Source organism: Theropithecus gelada, chromosome 1, assembly GCF_003255815.1.
Source record: "Theropithecus gelada isolate Dixy chromosome 1, Tgel_1.0, whole genome shotgun sequence".
NCBI classification, from domain to species: Eukaryota; Metazoa; Chordata; class Mammalia; order Primates; family Cercopithecidae; genus Theropithecus; species Theropithecus gelada.
The window spans coordinates 102682904-102697732 of record NC_037668.1 but is presented as its reverse complement, the minus strand read 5'-3'; the positions used below and the strand labels follow the sequence as shown (position 1 = coordinate 102697732).

At 42.9% G+C, this 14829-nt stretch overlaps 1 protein-coding gene across 2 annotated transcripts in view; it reads right to left on the bottom strand.

Annotated features, from left to right (window-relative positions):
* Nucleotides 1-14829, bottom strand: part of TYW3 (tRNA-yW synthesizing protein 3 homolog) — a 34557-nt gene that overhangs the window by 4369 nt on the left and 15359 nt on the right. For both annotated transcript variants that reach the window (XM_025391741.1, XM_025391751.1), the window contains 2 exons: nucleotides 5721-5792; nucleotides 2118-2251 (listed from right to left, as the gene is read on the bottom strand). In XM_025391741.1, the coding sequence (XP_025247526.1) occupies nucleotides 2118-2251; nucleotides 5721-5792 (206 nt within the window). The remainder of the gene's footprint in view (nucleotides 1-2117; nucleotides 2252-5720; nucleotides 5793-14829) is intronic.

Genomic DNA, 14829 nt, shown 5'->3' with positions numbered 1-14829 from the left:
TCCAGTATTTTTTTCTCTTGTCAACATCAGAAGAATAACTCTTTCTCTGCATTTGGTTGAACATACAGCTGTTCCCAAAGGAGCTCCTTAATTTGTTCTCACTTTCTAAATTCACATGTAATCTTCTAATCAGTATCTTAAGACATTTTTACCCTTCTTTAATTTTTCCCTGATTTTATATGATAAGCATGGCTCTTAATGGCAGCATGCACATTATAATCTCAAAACATATTTTTGAGTCAATGGATTTAAGCATAATTTGATTTTATAGTTGGTGAATGTGGCTCAATTAACTTCACCAGGTGTATAGTTAGTTGATCTTGGGCTCTATTTATAAGCTTGTTAAAATTCAAGTAAGGAAATGGAGAAAACTGATTTGCTACCTCCTATGTTTTAGCAAACAGTCTCACTGGATTACAATTTAGTAAGTGGTAAACTTATGGAATGGTAACAGTAAATACTTACGTATAGTAGTCTGTAGTCTGGTGGAGTGGGTTGTTGCTTATTTAAAAGTATTACTTTAGTTAGAATACTTGCTCAAAGCATTTTGTGGCCAGGTTTTAGTGGTCAGTTTTTCTCAATCAGGGTGTGGCTGGAAAATTAAGCTCTAGTACCCTAAGACATCCATTGTAAGTAATGAATTAACTTCTCTCCAACGTATCTAAAATAGCACATGTTACATAAAATCCTTGAGAGAATTCAGAACATAGTCACTCAAATAACTTGGTGAATTGTGTGGTTCAAATGAGGAACCCCAGCTGAGAAAGCCTGGAAGGTGATATTTTTATGGTTATAGGTTTATTCTCCATCAATCAAAGACGGAGAAGGGCTATCCTGTCCTGAGAGTCCAAAACATAACAGGGTCAGGGCAGTCATTATAAATACACTACCTAATGAATATAATAATTATTCTTTAAGATAGGTATTTCCCAGAAGTCAGAGATAAGAAAATTGAAGTCCAGAGAGTTGAGCAATTTGGTGGAACCAGACTGAGTAACTCAGAACCAGGATTTGAACCCAGTTCTGCCTCGGTGGCCTACTTCTACTTCACTTCACCCTTTTACACTGCCACCACTAGCACTCCTGGCCTTCAATGCTTCAAAAAAAGTTCTAAGTATTAAAGAATCTTAAGCATGCAAGTTAAGCAATAGGAATCCTTTGCACTTTACAAACATGATTTGATAAAGAATGGCTTAGCAGACAGGCATACTAGAAGCATCCTGAATGAGGCTATTGCGATGGTTGTGAAGGAGAAAAGCAGCAGTATGGATGGAGACAGAATGACTGAAGAGATATTCAGGCAGTGATTGACTGAATGGAGGTAGCCAAAAGGGTGGGGAGAAGAAAAAAAGAAAATTATAAATGACATCAAAATGGCTATTACTCCTTGGATAACTCAAAACTGTGCATCTAGCTGATGGCAGGTCAGTGGCATTACTTTCATATATGAAAGACAGCATAATATTTACTACTTTATATAAAATCTTTATTCTTGTGAAAAAGTTGTAAAAGAAAATAATATAAAAGTTTCCTTTGCCAGGAGGTAACGATGAAGAACAAAAGAAGTATGGAGGTGTGAAATGAAAGCTATACCTTCCTACTTAGAAAGTTATGGCAATTCTAGATCTAATCCACGACAAGAGTTTGGTATTAAACTAGCCTAAGTCAGAGAAGTGAAATATTTATCAGACAAAAAGTCAACCAGGCTGTTCCCCTAAACAGGAAAGTCTAGGTAATCTCTGATAGGTCACATCTAGGGGCAATGTGCACCTCTTCCCTGGCCGCCTTCAAATTGATCAGTTACGGTTCCTGTGGCTGCTGGGCTGTCTTTCTGGAATGATTATGTTTCTCCCCTTTATGCCGGCTTCTGGTGGTCATGTGCCCTACCATTCCCCAGAAAGCCTCTCCCGTATGCTCCATTTAGTGCCCATGGCAGCCTGACCTACTCTCATCTATTACTTTGATCATCTTTTTATTATTAATGATAATAAAAGTATTTTTTAATTATCTACAAATAGATGAACAATTAGCATTATAAACTGAAGATGGTATGTATTAATGTTTTCAAAGATGACCTAGGCATATAAGAATAACATGGAAATACCCAGTTAATATACCTCTCAATTCTTTTCTTGTTTTCCTCCATTTTTTGATTTGCCACATTTAACAGGAAGTCAATATATTCCTCTGTCACCATTAGTTTTCCTTTATGGCTTAATGGAACTTCTAAGCCATGTGTACTCCGGACAGCCTACAAGGAAAAAACAATTTAGATATGAAGACTTAGATACCAGAGACACTGAAAATAACTCAAGAAAAGTCCCAGTCAGGGCTGTGTTTGAACATACTTTAGTTCCATTACAGCAGTTAGGTTAGTGCTTTGATAGAATTTAGCTGAACACAGTTAAAGGAGATTAAATAAAAATTTTTCCATCATCTACAGTCATTTCTAAAGAAAGACATTCTATACATTATCTTTCAGAGAGGCAGATGATATCAAAGAATCAAATAACTTTTAACAATTTCAATCTCACTATAGCTTAGAAAGCCATAATACACAACTTAAAGAAATAAAACCTCAACGGAAATCTCAAGGGAAAATCAAAAGGAACTGGATGCCAAAGAGTCTCAGTGCTCTTGGAGCAGAGCACGGTTACAAGAGTAAACCATGCCTCCTCTATCATACAGAGGAGCTGCTTCTCAGTGCTTTAGGGTTCACAGTCTTAATAGCCCTGTTGATGAAACAGTCAACGTGTTCCAAGTAGAGGCAAACACTGGATAGAGGTTAAGAACAACCATACAAATGCTGTAAAAATTATTATGAGAATAAAAATTCACTCCATAAACTTTTTTTTTCCCCCCCAGAGTTTTGCTCTTGTTGCCCAGGCTGGAGTGCAATGGCACGATCTCAGCTCACGGCAACCTCTGCCTCCCAGGTTCAAGCGATTCTCCTGCCTCAGCCTCCAGAGTAGCTGGGATTACGGGCATGTGCCATGCCTGGTTAATTTTGTACTTTTAGTAGAGACAGGGTTTCTCCATATTGGTCAGGCTGGTCTTGAATTCCCAATCTCAGGTGATCCACTCGTTTGGCCTCCCAAAGTGCTGGGATTACAGGCGTAAGCCACCGTGCCTGGCCACTCCATAAACTTTTATGGAGCATGTGCAATGTTCTAGGCTCCCTATAAGGCATGAAGATACAGGGTGCCTATAACATGACCTCTGACTTTAAGAGTTATGACAAGACGAAACACACAAGCATGCATGTGCATGTACGTACACACACATACACACACAATGGCAAGAAAATGTTGAAGAGAAGCAACTAACTGAGTCTAAGAACTCAGCTTTATGGGAAAGGCAGCAATTGAGTTGGGATTTTAAAGGATGAGTGCAATTTCAACACACAGAAAAATTAAGAAGGGGCTGGGCATGGTGGCTCACGCCTGTAATCCCAGCACTTTGGGAGGCCAAGGAAGGTGGATCACCTGAGGTCAGGAGTTCGAGACCAGCCTGGCCAACATGGTGAGACCCAGTCTCTACTAAAAATACAAAAATTAACCGGGCATGGTGGTAAGGGCCTATAATCCCAGCTACTTGGGAGGTTGAGGCAGGAAAATCACTTGAACCTGGGAGGCGGAGGTTGCAGTGAGTCAAGATCGAGCCATTGCACTACAGCCTGGGCGACAAGAGCGAAACTCTATTTCAAAAAAAAAAAAACAAAAACAGGAGGAGGAGGAGGAGACGAAGGCAGAGGAAGAACTCCAGCCAGAGTCCAGCCACAGGGACAACTTATCTGTGGGCATAGAGATATGAAAGAGCATGATACCCTTGGAAAACAACTAATAGTTCTATGTGGCTGGAGCATAAGTATGTAAGTGGGAGATGAACATAAACAGGTAGATGCAAAATAGTCTGGGTAAGACCTTGAATACCAGGAAAATGTTTGGAGGACCTGAGATTTTTTTTTCTTTTTTTTGAGACGGAGTCTTGCTTTGTCGCCCAGGCTAGAGTGCTGTGGCACGATCTCGGCTCACTGCAACCTCTGCCTCTCAGGTTCAAGCAATTCTCCTGCCTCAGCCTCCCAAGTAGCTGTAATTATAGGCACATGCCACCATGCCCGGATAATTCTGGTATTTTTAGTAGAGACGAGGTTTCACCATGTTGGTCAGGTTGTCTCAAACTCCTGACCTCAGGTGATCCACCCACTTTGGCCTCCCAAAGTACTGGGATTATAGGCATGAGCCACTGCACCAAGCCGAGGCCCTGAGCTTTTTAAAGGGGGATTCTGATAGCGCTGGTTGGACGGACTCAAGGAGAAGGCCCAAAGTAGGAAGACTAGTCAGGAGACAATGTTAAAGACTGAGGTTAGGGATCCTGAGGACTGGGCAGTACCAGAAGACCTAGGGTGGGGTCAAGTATTAGAAACAAGGGGCAGCATGGATAGGACCTATAATGAATTGAATATGGAAACAAAGAAGAAGGTGAAAGAACGGCTGTTTTCACTTGGGTTACTAGATGGAGTAAAGAGTGAGATGGGGACACAAACCAGTACCACGGGCTTTAATTTTCTTTTCTTTTTTGTTTGAGACAGAGTCTCGCTCTGTCCAGCTGGAGCGCAGTGGTGTGATCTCCGTTCACTGCAACTTCCACCTCCTGGGTTCAAGTGACTCTCCTGCTTCAGCCTCCTGAGTAGCTGGGACCACAAGTGCGCACCACCAAGCCCAGCTTATTTTTGTATTTTCAGTAGAGACAGGGTTTCACCATGTTGGCCAGGCTGGTCTCAATCTCTTGACCTCATGATTTGCCTGCCTTGGCCTCCCAAGGTGCTGGCATGAGCCACCACATCCGGCCAGGCTTTGATTTTCTATTTAGCCATGCTTTAAGGGTGTCCTCTTTTGTCATCCACCCCTATTTGGGAAATACGTTATTGTTAAAAATAGGTAGAAAATAGGAGAGTATAGGAAGATAGAAGGAGGGTAATCTCAGATAGTCCAAAAACATGCCATGCCAAACAGTAAATACCAAGAAATCAGAATAGGGCAAAATACCTAAAGGCTAGCTTGCCTAGAGAAAGACTCGAAAAGAAAGCAAGTCTTAAAGATCATCTAGTCAAAAGGTCGGCAAATCTTTTCTCTAAAAGGACAGATAGTAAATATTTTTTGACTTCGAAAGCCATATAGTATTTGTCACACCTACTAAAGTTTGCCATTGTCTCACAAAAGCAACCTTAGACAATAAGTAATCAAATGAGTATAGTGGGATCTGGCCCCATGTGGGCTGAATGTGGCCCTAGGATAGTAGTTTGCTGGACCACTGATACTGCTGAGAAAATTCAAAACCTGAGGGACCAAGGAGCTTGCCCAAATTCACACAGTACAGCTGTGATCCAGCAGGTATCAGTACACGGGACTTTGGACTCTCCCTGTGACTCTTTCCATGATGTCACAGTGCTTCTGGGCTTTGCCTACTTAATGAGGAGGGCAGAGTTAAGAATCAGGTTAAAAGTAAATGGAGAAGAATATTATAAAATAAGACCTCAAATGTAAATCTAAACTCTGGACTTAGCCCTGTAGGAGGGAGTAAGTCACTGAAGGTTTATGAGTAAGAGAATGGCAAGAAGATTTGAGAAAGGAGACATTAAAGGAAGGAGTCTAATTAGGTTATTCAATCTCTGGATCACTTTACACTAAAAAAAATTGCTCTTTGACAAAATATCTTACCAACATAATTTTTCCTCTCTTTCCCACTGTTATGCCAGAGTTCCTGAAACCAGAATCTATTGCCACGGAATGCTGTAAGAAAATAAAACTTGTTAAATTTTGATACTGTGGGTAATCAGATCATCTGTTTAGCTCCACAAACTACAGAAGCATATATGACTCTAAAACCTATTAAGGTTTTTAAAAAATTTTTTTTGGCCAGCCAATACTGACTATGCTTAAAAACGACTTTGATCAAACTCCTAACATCAGGAAAAATATTGAAATATGAACTATAGACATGTCATTGAGAAAGAGTAAAAGTAGAATTCAATCACAAACAGTGACATTTGGCTAGTGATTGCTTCCAGAAAGCAGAATGTAACCAAAAAACAGTCATTCTTCTAATTGTGTTGTGTAAAAATAAACAAAACAAAATCTTTTAAAATAAGTAAAATGTTTCTCGGTTTCCTTTCTATTGCTTAAAAATCTTTGTTGAAATGATAGAAGAAAGCATAGAAAGCACAAAAATTCTGATCTGACTGGGGTGGCTTTGTAAGTTATTTTATCAGTCTCTAAATGTTAGAGAGCCCTGGGGAGCAGACGGGGGTCCTTTCTTTTCTCTAGCTCAGTAGTTCTTAAGCAAGAATAATTTTGAACCCCAGGGGCCATCTGGCAATGTCTGAAGACATTTTTGTTGTTAAGTTGTCACCACTCAAGGGAAGAGGAAGGGGGATCTCTAGCAAATAGTGGGTAGAGGTCAGGGATGCAGCTTAAACATTCTCCATTGTATAGGACAGCCCCCACACAAATAATTATTTGATCTGAAATGCCAGCTGCGCCATGGTTGAGAAATCTTGATCTAAGTACATGCTCTCCTTTTGAGATTCCCTGGTTTAAATACCATATATATACATATATGTTTACATGTATATATGTATATCTATAGATCATCTATATACCTATAGATATATAGCTATATAGATGAATCCCATTTCCAATTCAGATCTCTACCCTGAAACTGATTCTCCCTAATATAAATCTATTTCTCTCACATCCAGTCTTTCTAATTTCAGTAAATGACACCATCATTCATCTAGCTGCTCAAGCTTCAAACCTAGAGAACCCTGATGCTTTCTACCTCTTCATCCCCTATACCCAATTCCCATTGATTCTACCTCTATGATTACCTCAAATTAATCCAGCTCCTGCCACATCCACTGCTCACTCTTTTCAAGTCTCCATCACCTTTCTCCTTAACTTCTGGAGGAGTCTCCCAATTAGTCTCTGCTTTCATTCTTGCCCCCTTCAAACCATCTTTGCAGACTAGCCAGTGACAGAATCCAAGCTCTAAACCATGACTAATGATGTTCTATTTGCTCTAGCCCTGGCTATTTTCTCTAACCTTGAGTGGCTTCCCTTCTGTTCTTTGAATATTCCAAACCCTTTCCTACATCAGCTTCTTTATTTTTGCTGTTCCTCTATCAGTACTACTCTTTTCCTGGCTGGTTTCTTGTCATTCATCCTGTTTCCATTCAACGCTACTGCCTAAAAAGGTCGTCTTCTTCTTGTTTTTCTTTTTTATTTTGAGATGGAGTTTCACTCTTGTCACCCAGGTTGGAGTGCAATGGCGCAATCTTGGCTCACTGCAACCTAGTGATTGCTTTCAGAAAGCAGAATGTAACCAAAAAACAATCATTCTTCTAATTGTGTTGTGTAAAAATAAAGAAAATCTTTTACAATGAGTAAAACATTTCTCAGTATCCCTTCTATTGCTTAAAAAACTTTGTTGAAATGATATAAGAAAGCACAGAAAGCGCAAAAATTCTGATCCGACTGGGGTGGCTTTGTAAGTTATTTTATCAGTCTCTAAATGTCAGAGAGCCCTGGGGAGCAGACGTGGGTCCCTTCTTTCTTGTAGCTCGGTAGTTCTTAACCACCCTCTTTAAAGGCAGCTCTGCCCTGACTGTCTAGTGGAGTGCCCTGCTTATCTCCTTCATAGCATGTCTCACAGTGAGAAATTATGTTTATTTATGTACTTACTGTCTGCCTCTGTCCCCTAGAATACAAATATAAGTTCCTTAGGTAAGGACCCCCCTCAAAAAGGGGCTGTGAAGAAATGAATTTCTCAGTTCCTCTAAGTCCACTTCGGTTTGCTCCCTGAAATGTTAGCCTTCCAATGAGGCTTAGGCCCAGAGAAGAGCACAGCTGGGCTTAATCAGGATTAGCACAGAGAACAGAACATGGATATAGAAACACGAGAGTTAAAGTCTGGAGACACATCAGGGATGTGATGTGGTATAATGAGACTAAAATAAGGTTAGATAAAAGTTCAAGGTTAGAGCAGAGACTGAAGCCATGAGCCACTGAATGATTAAACACCATGTTTTGGAGACTATCTCTAAATGCTCATGTTCCTCAGGCCCTCTTCTCTTTTTCTTCTGTACTTTCTCCACAGGTGATTTTATCTAGGCTCATGGCTTAAAAGAATAATTGTGTATTGGCGTCTTCTCAATGTTTGTCCCCAGTCCACATGAGTTCCAGACTTCTACCCAAACATCTATTTGAAATTTTCACTTAGGCGGTGGTGTTAGGGACTGAATTGTGTCTACAGGGCTTCAAAATTCAAATGTTGATGCCCTAAACTCCAATGTGACTGTATTTGGAGATGGGGCCTTTAAGGTGCTAATTAGGGTTAAATGAAGTCATAAGGATGGAGCCCTGATCCAACAGGACTGGTGTCCTTACAAGAAGTAGAAGAGACAAGTGACGTGCATACACAGAGAAAGGGCCATGAGAGGACACAGGGAGAAGGCAGCTGCTGCAACCCAAGGACAAGGGCCTCAGAAGGAACTACCCCCTGTCAGTACCTTCATCCTGGACTTTCAACCTCCTAACTGTAAGAAAAATAAATTTCTGTTGTTTACGCTGCCCAGTCCATGGTATATTGTTATGGCAACACTAGCAGACAAAAACAGGTGTCTTATAGACATTTCACACTTAACATATGAATCACATTCTTGATTCCCATTCCTTCTGAGAGCTGAAGCCAACTGGACTTCCTGAGTCTACTTGAGAGTTGGAAAACTTTTCTGTCTAGCTAGAGGATTGTAAATGCACCAATCTGCAGAAGATTGTAAATGTACCAATCAGCACTCTGTAAAAAAGCATCAATCAGCACTGTGTCTAGCTAAAGGATTGTAAATCCACCAATCAGCACTCTAAAAATGCACCAATCAGCGCTCTGTGTCTAGCTAAAGGATTGTAAATGCACCAATCTGCACTCTGTAAAATGGACCAATCAGCTCTCTGTAAAATGGACCAATCAGCAGGACATGGGTGGGGCCAAACAAGGGAATAAAAGCTGTCCACCTGAGCCAGCAGCGGCAACCTGCTTGGGTCCCCTTCCAAGTTGTGGAAGCTTTGTTCTTTCATTCTTCACAATAAATCTTGCTGCTGCCCACTCTTTGGGTCTGCACTACCTTTATGAGCTGTAACACTCACTGTGAAGGTCTGCAGCTTCATTTCTGACGTCAGCAAGACCATGAATCCATCAGGAGGAACAAACAACTCTGGATGCGCCACCTTTAAGAGCTATAACACTCACTGCGAAGGTCTGCGGCTTCATTCCTGAAGTCAGCAAAACCACGAACCCACTGGGAGGAACAAACAACTCTGGACGTGCCACTTTTTAGAGATGTAACACTCACTGCGAAGGTCTGTGGCTTCATTCCTGAAGTCAGCAAGACCACGAACCCACCGGGAGGAAAAAACAACTCCAGACGCGCCACCTTTAAGAGCCGTAACACTCACTGCAAAGGTCTGTGGCTTCGTTCCTGACATCAGCGAGACCACAACACCACTGGGAGGAACAAACAACTCTGGACGTGCCACCTTTAAGAGCTGTAACACTCACTGTGAAGCTCTGCGGCTTCATTCCTGAAGTCAGCGAGACCATGAACACACTGGGAGGAAAAAACAATTCTGGACGTGCCCCCTTTAAGAGATGTAACACTCACTGCGAAGGTCTGTGGCTTCACTCCTGAAATCAGTGAGACGGCGAGACCACGAACCCACCAGGAGGAACAAAAACTCCAGACGTGTCACCTTTAAGAGCTGTGACACTCACTGCAAAGGTCTGCAGCTTCACTCCTGAAGTGGGCAAGACCACAAACCCACCGGAAGGAAGAAACTCTGGACACACCCATCTTTAAGAACTGTAACACTCACTGCGAGGGTCCGCAGCTTCATTCTTGAAGTCAGCGAGACCAAGAACCCACCAGAAGGAACCAATTCCAGACACATTTTGGCAACCCAGATGGGACATATTTTGGCGACCCAGATGGGACAATCGCCTATTGCCAAGTGTTGAGTACCACTGGACCCCTTTCACTTGGTATTCTGTTCTATTTTTCCTCAGAATTTGGGGGCTACATACCGGGCACCTGTGGGCCAGTTAAAAGTGACTAGCGCGGCCGCTGGACTAAAGATATGGGTGTCAGGCTTTCTGGGAACGGGCTCTCTTCAGAGTTGGGAGCGTTGGTTTGCCTGGAACCAGTTTCCACTTTTCTTGTACTTCTGGGCTGAGCCAAGGGTCGACAGAGAGGAAAGCCATTCAGCTCTGGGGTCCCAACAATAAGTTGGTTGGCCCTGCAGCCATGAGCAGAACTCTCAAAGTCACGTTGCCCAAGCAAGACTCACCCATCTATCCTATCTATCCTGACCCTTGCCTCCTGGGTCCTAATACCTGTCAGACAAACTTTCTGTTGTCTCTCTTCTCCAAGGCTAGTCCTGCTTCTAAAAACCACTCCCTGTCTCTTGTGCTTTTCTAGTTTCTCCTATAAGAATGATTTCTAGTATAAACTTCAGGACTCTCTTCCTTTCTTTAGGTACCCAGGCTCACCAATCAGAAAGACATAATTTTTGCCTAAAGCCTTGTCAGGTTGGGGGAACTATCTGGAATTTTAGGATCCCTTCTCAGACAAGCAGACTAGCAAAAGCTATTTCTGAAGCTATGATATGGGGAGCTTCAGAAATGATATTCTTCCTATTCAAGTGAGGACAAAAGGCATCACTCTTCCAACCCTGGAGATACCTTCCCTCCCTCAGGGTATAACCCTCCACTTCATTTTTGGGGCATAACATCTTTACAGGACAGGGATAAGGTCCCAGTACTAACAGGAGAATGCTTAGGACTCTAACAGGTTTTTGAGAATGTGTCGGTGAGTGTAACTATTCCAATCAGCAGGGTCCAGGGACGTCACAGGTTCTTGGGCAGGGGGAGAAAGGAACAAACCAAAACCATGGCAGTTTTGTCTTTCTGATGGGAAACACTCAGGCATTAATAGGCTCACCCTTGAAATGCATCCTAAGCCATTGGGACCAATTTGACCCACAAACCCTGAAAAAGAGGCAGCTCATTTTTTTTCTGCACTACAGTTTGGCCCCAATATTCTCTCTCTGATGGGGAAAAATGGCCACCTGAGGGAAGTATAAATTATAATACTATCCTGCAGCTTGATCTTCTCTGTAAGAGGGAAGGTAAGTGGAGTGAAATACCTTATGTCCAAGCTTTCTCTTCATTGAAGGAGAATACACAACTATGCAAAGCTTGCAATTTACATCCCACAAGAGGACACCTCAGTTTACTCCCATATCCTAGCCTCCCTACAGCTCCCCTTCTTATTAATGATAAGCCTCCTTTAATCTCCCCTGCCCAGAAGGAAAAAAGCAAAGAAATCTCCAAAGGACCACAAAACCCCCTGTGCTATCGGTTATGTCCCCTTCCAGCTGTAGGGGGAGGGGAATTTGGCCCAACCTGGGTACATGTCCCCTTCTCTCTCTCTGATTTAAAGAAGATCAAGGCAGATCTGGGGAAGTTTTCAGATGATCCTGATAGGTATATAGATGTCCTACAGAGTCTAGGGCAAGCCTTCAATGTCTCTTGGAGAGATGTCATGCTATTGTTAGATCAAATCCTGGCCTTTAATGAAAATAATGCTAATAGCTGCAGCCTAAGAGTTTGGAGATACCTGGTATCTTCGTCAAGTAAACGACAGAATGACAGCTGAAGAAAGGGACAAACTCCCTACCGGTCAGCACTGTCCCCAGTATGGATCCCCACTGGGACCCCGACTCAAGATCATGGGGACTGGAGTCATAAACATCTGTTGACCTGTGTTCAAGAAGGACTAAGGAGAATTAGGAAAAAGTTCATGAATTATTCAATGATGTCCACTATAACTCAGGGAAAGGAAGAAAATCCTTCTGCCTTCCTCGAGAGGCTATGGGAGGCCTTAAGAAAATATACTCCCCTGTCACCTGACTCACTCGAGGGTCACTTGATCCTTAAAGATAAGTTGATTATCCAATCAGCCGCAGATATCAGAAGAAAGCTCCAAAAGTGAGCCCTGGGCCCTGAACCAAATCTGGAGGCATTATTAAATGTGGCAACGTTGGTGTTCTATAATCAGGTCCAAGAGGAACAGGTCCAAAGGAAAAGCAAGATCAGAGAAACGCCACAGCCTTAGTCATGGCCCTCAGACAAACAAACCTTGGTGGTTCAGAGATGACAGAAAAGGGAGCAGGACAATCACCCAGTGGGACTTGTTACCAGTGTGGTTTGCAAGGACACCTTAAAAAAGATTGTCCAATGAGAAGCCGCCCCCTCGTCCATGTCTGCTATGCCAAGGCAATCACTGGAAGGTGCACTGCCCCAGAGAACAAAGGTTCTCTGTGCCAGAAGCCCACAACCAGATGATCCAACAACAGGACTGAGGGTGCCCAGGGCAAGCACCTGCTCATGTCATCACCCTCACTGAGCCCTGGGTACGTTTAATCATTGAGGGCCAGGAAATTGACATCCTCCTGGACACTGGCACAGCTTTCTCAGGGTTAATCTCCTGTCCTGGAGAGCTGTCCTCAAGGTCCGTTACCATCCAAGGAATCCTCAGACAGCCTGTAACCAGGTATTTCTCCCACCTCCTCAGTTGTAATTGGGAGACTTTGTTACAGATAGTAAGTATGCTTATCTAATCCTACATGCCCATGCTGCAATATGGAAAGAAAGGGAGTTTCTAACCTCTGGGGGAACCCCCATTAAATACCACAAGGAAATCATGGAGTTATTGCACACAGTGTAAAAACCCAAGGAGGTAGCAGTCTTACACTGCCAAACCCATCAGAAAGGTGAAGGAGAAAAGGCAGAAGGAAACTGTCAGGCAGATGCCAAGGTCAAAATTGCTGCCAAGAAGAACCTCCCATTAGAAATACCTACAGAAGGACCCTTGGTATGGAGCAACCCCCTCCAAGAGATTAAGCCCCAGTATTCCCCGACTGAAACAGAATGGGGACTTTCACGGGGGCATAGTTTTCTCCCCTCAGGGTGGTTAACGACAGAAGAAGGAAAGGTACTTATACCCAAAGCTAGCCAGTGGAAAATACTTAAAACCCTCCACCAAACTTTTCATATGCGTACTGAAAACACTCATCAAATGGCCAAATCCCTATTTACAGGGCCGAATCTCCTCCAGACCATCCGACAGGTAGTCAAAGCATGTGAGGTGTGCCAAAGGAATAATCCCTTGGTCCATCCTCAGGCACCTTTGGGGGAACAAAGAATAGGTCACTATCCCGGAGAGGACTGGCAGTTAGACTTCCACCCATATGCCTACGTCAAAGGGGTTTCAATAATTGTTGGTCTGTGTTGATACCTTTACAAATTGGATAGAAGCTTTCCCCTGCAAGACAGAGAAGGCTCAGGAAGTGATTAAAGTCCTAATTTATGAAATAATTCCTAGATTTGGGCTTCCCCAAAGCTTACAGAGCGACAATGGTCCAGCTTCTAAAGCCACGATAACTCAGGGAATTTCCAGGGCACTAGGGATACAATATCACCTTCACTGTGCCTGGAGGCCACAATCCTCAGGCAAGGTCGAGAAGGCAAATGAAACACTCAAGAGGCACTTAAGGAAACTAACACAAGAAACTCCTCTCCCATGGCTTACTCTTTTGCCCATGGCATTGTTGAGAATCCAAAATTGTCCTCACAAAATGGGGCTCAGTCCATATGAAATGCTGTATGGACGACCTTTCCTCACAAATGACCTGCTACTGGATCAGGAAAAGGCCAACTTGGTCAAAGATGTAACTTCTTTGGCAAAGTATCAACGAAACCTTAAAAATCTACCTGAACGATGTCACAGAGAAAAAGGGAACAGAGTTGTTTCAACCAGGAGCTCTAGTGTTGGTTAAATCTCTCCCCTCTACCTCCCGATCTATGGATTCTTTGTGGTAAGGACCATACTCGGTAATCCTCTCTACTCCCACTGCAATTAGGGTGGCAGGAGTGGAATCTTGGGTTCACCACACCCCAGTTAAATTTTGGATACCCCTGAGAAACCTGCAGGACCATCAGCTCAGGAGTCCCAAGATCAGCCAGACCAGCCTCGATACACCTGCAAACCACTAGAGGACTTGCATCTCCTATTTCAGAAGGAAACATCCCAGACTAAAAAGGCTCCTATCACTGATCCTGAGGAAGAAAAACCCCTTCCTCTTTAAAAAAGATAAGTGAAAATCTACATAATATTTAACACCTCTCCTTGTCCCTTTAATGGAATCCTTTTACTATTTCATCATATTATTAAGCAGCATACCAACCATACTCTTTGCCATAGGACTACATACCGTAGCCAAATGAGTTCAACTAACAACTTCTACCAAGGACCCTTGGATCGACCTGCTGGCCCTTTCACTGGCCTAAAGAGTTCCCCTCTGGAGGACACTACAACTGCAGGGCCCCTACTTTGCCCCTATCCAGCAGGAAGTAGCTAGAGCCGTCATCGCCCAATTCCCAGCAGCATTTGGGGTGCCCTGTTTGGAGGGGGGATTGAGAGGTGAAGCCAGCTGGACTTCCTGGGTTGAGTGGGGACTTGGAGAACTTTTCTGTTAGCTCCAGGATTGTAAATGCACCAATCAGCACTCTAAAAACATACCAATCAATGCTCTGTGTCTAGCTAAAGGACTGTAAATGCAGTGATCAGCACTCTAAAAACACATCAGTGCTCTGTGTCTAGCTAAAGGATTGTAAATGCATGAATCAGCACTCTGTAAAAATGCACCAATCAGT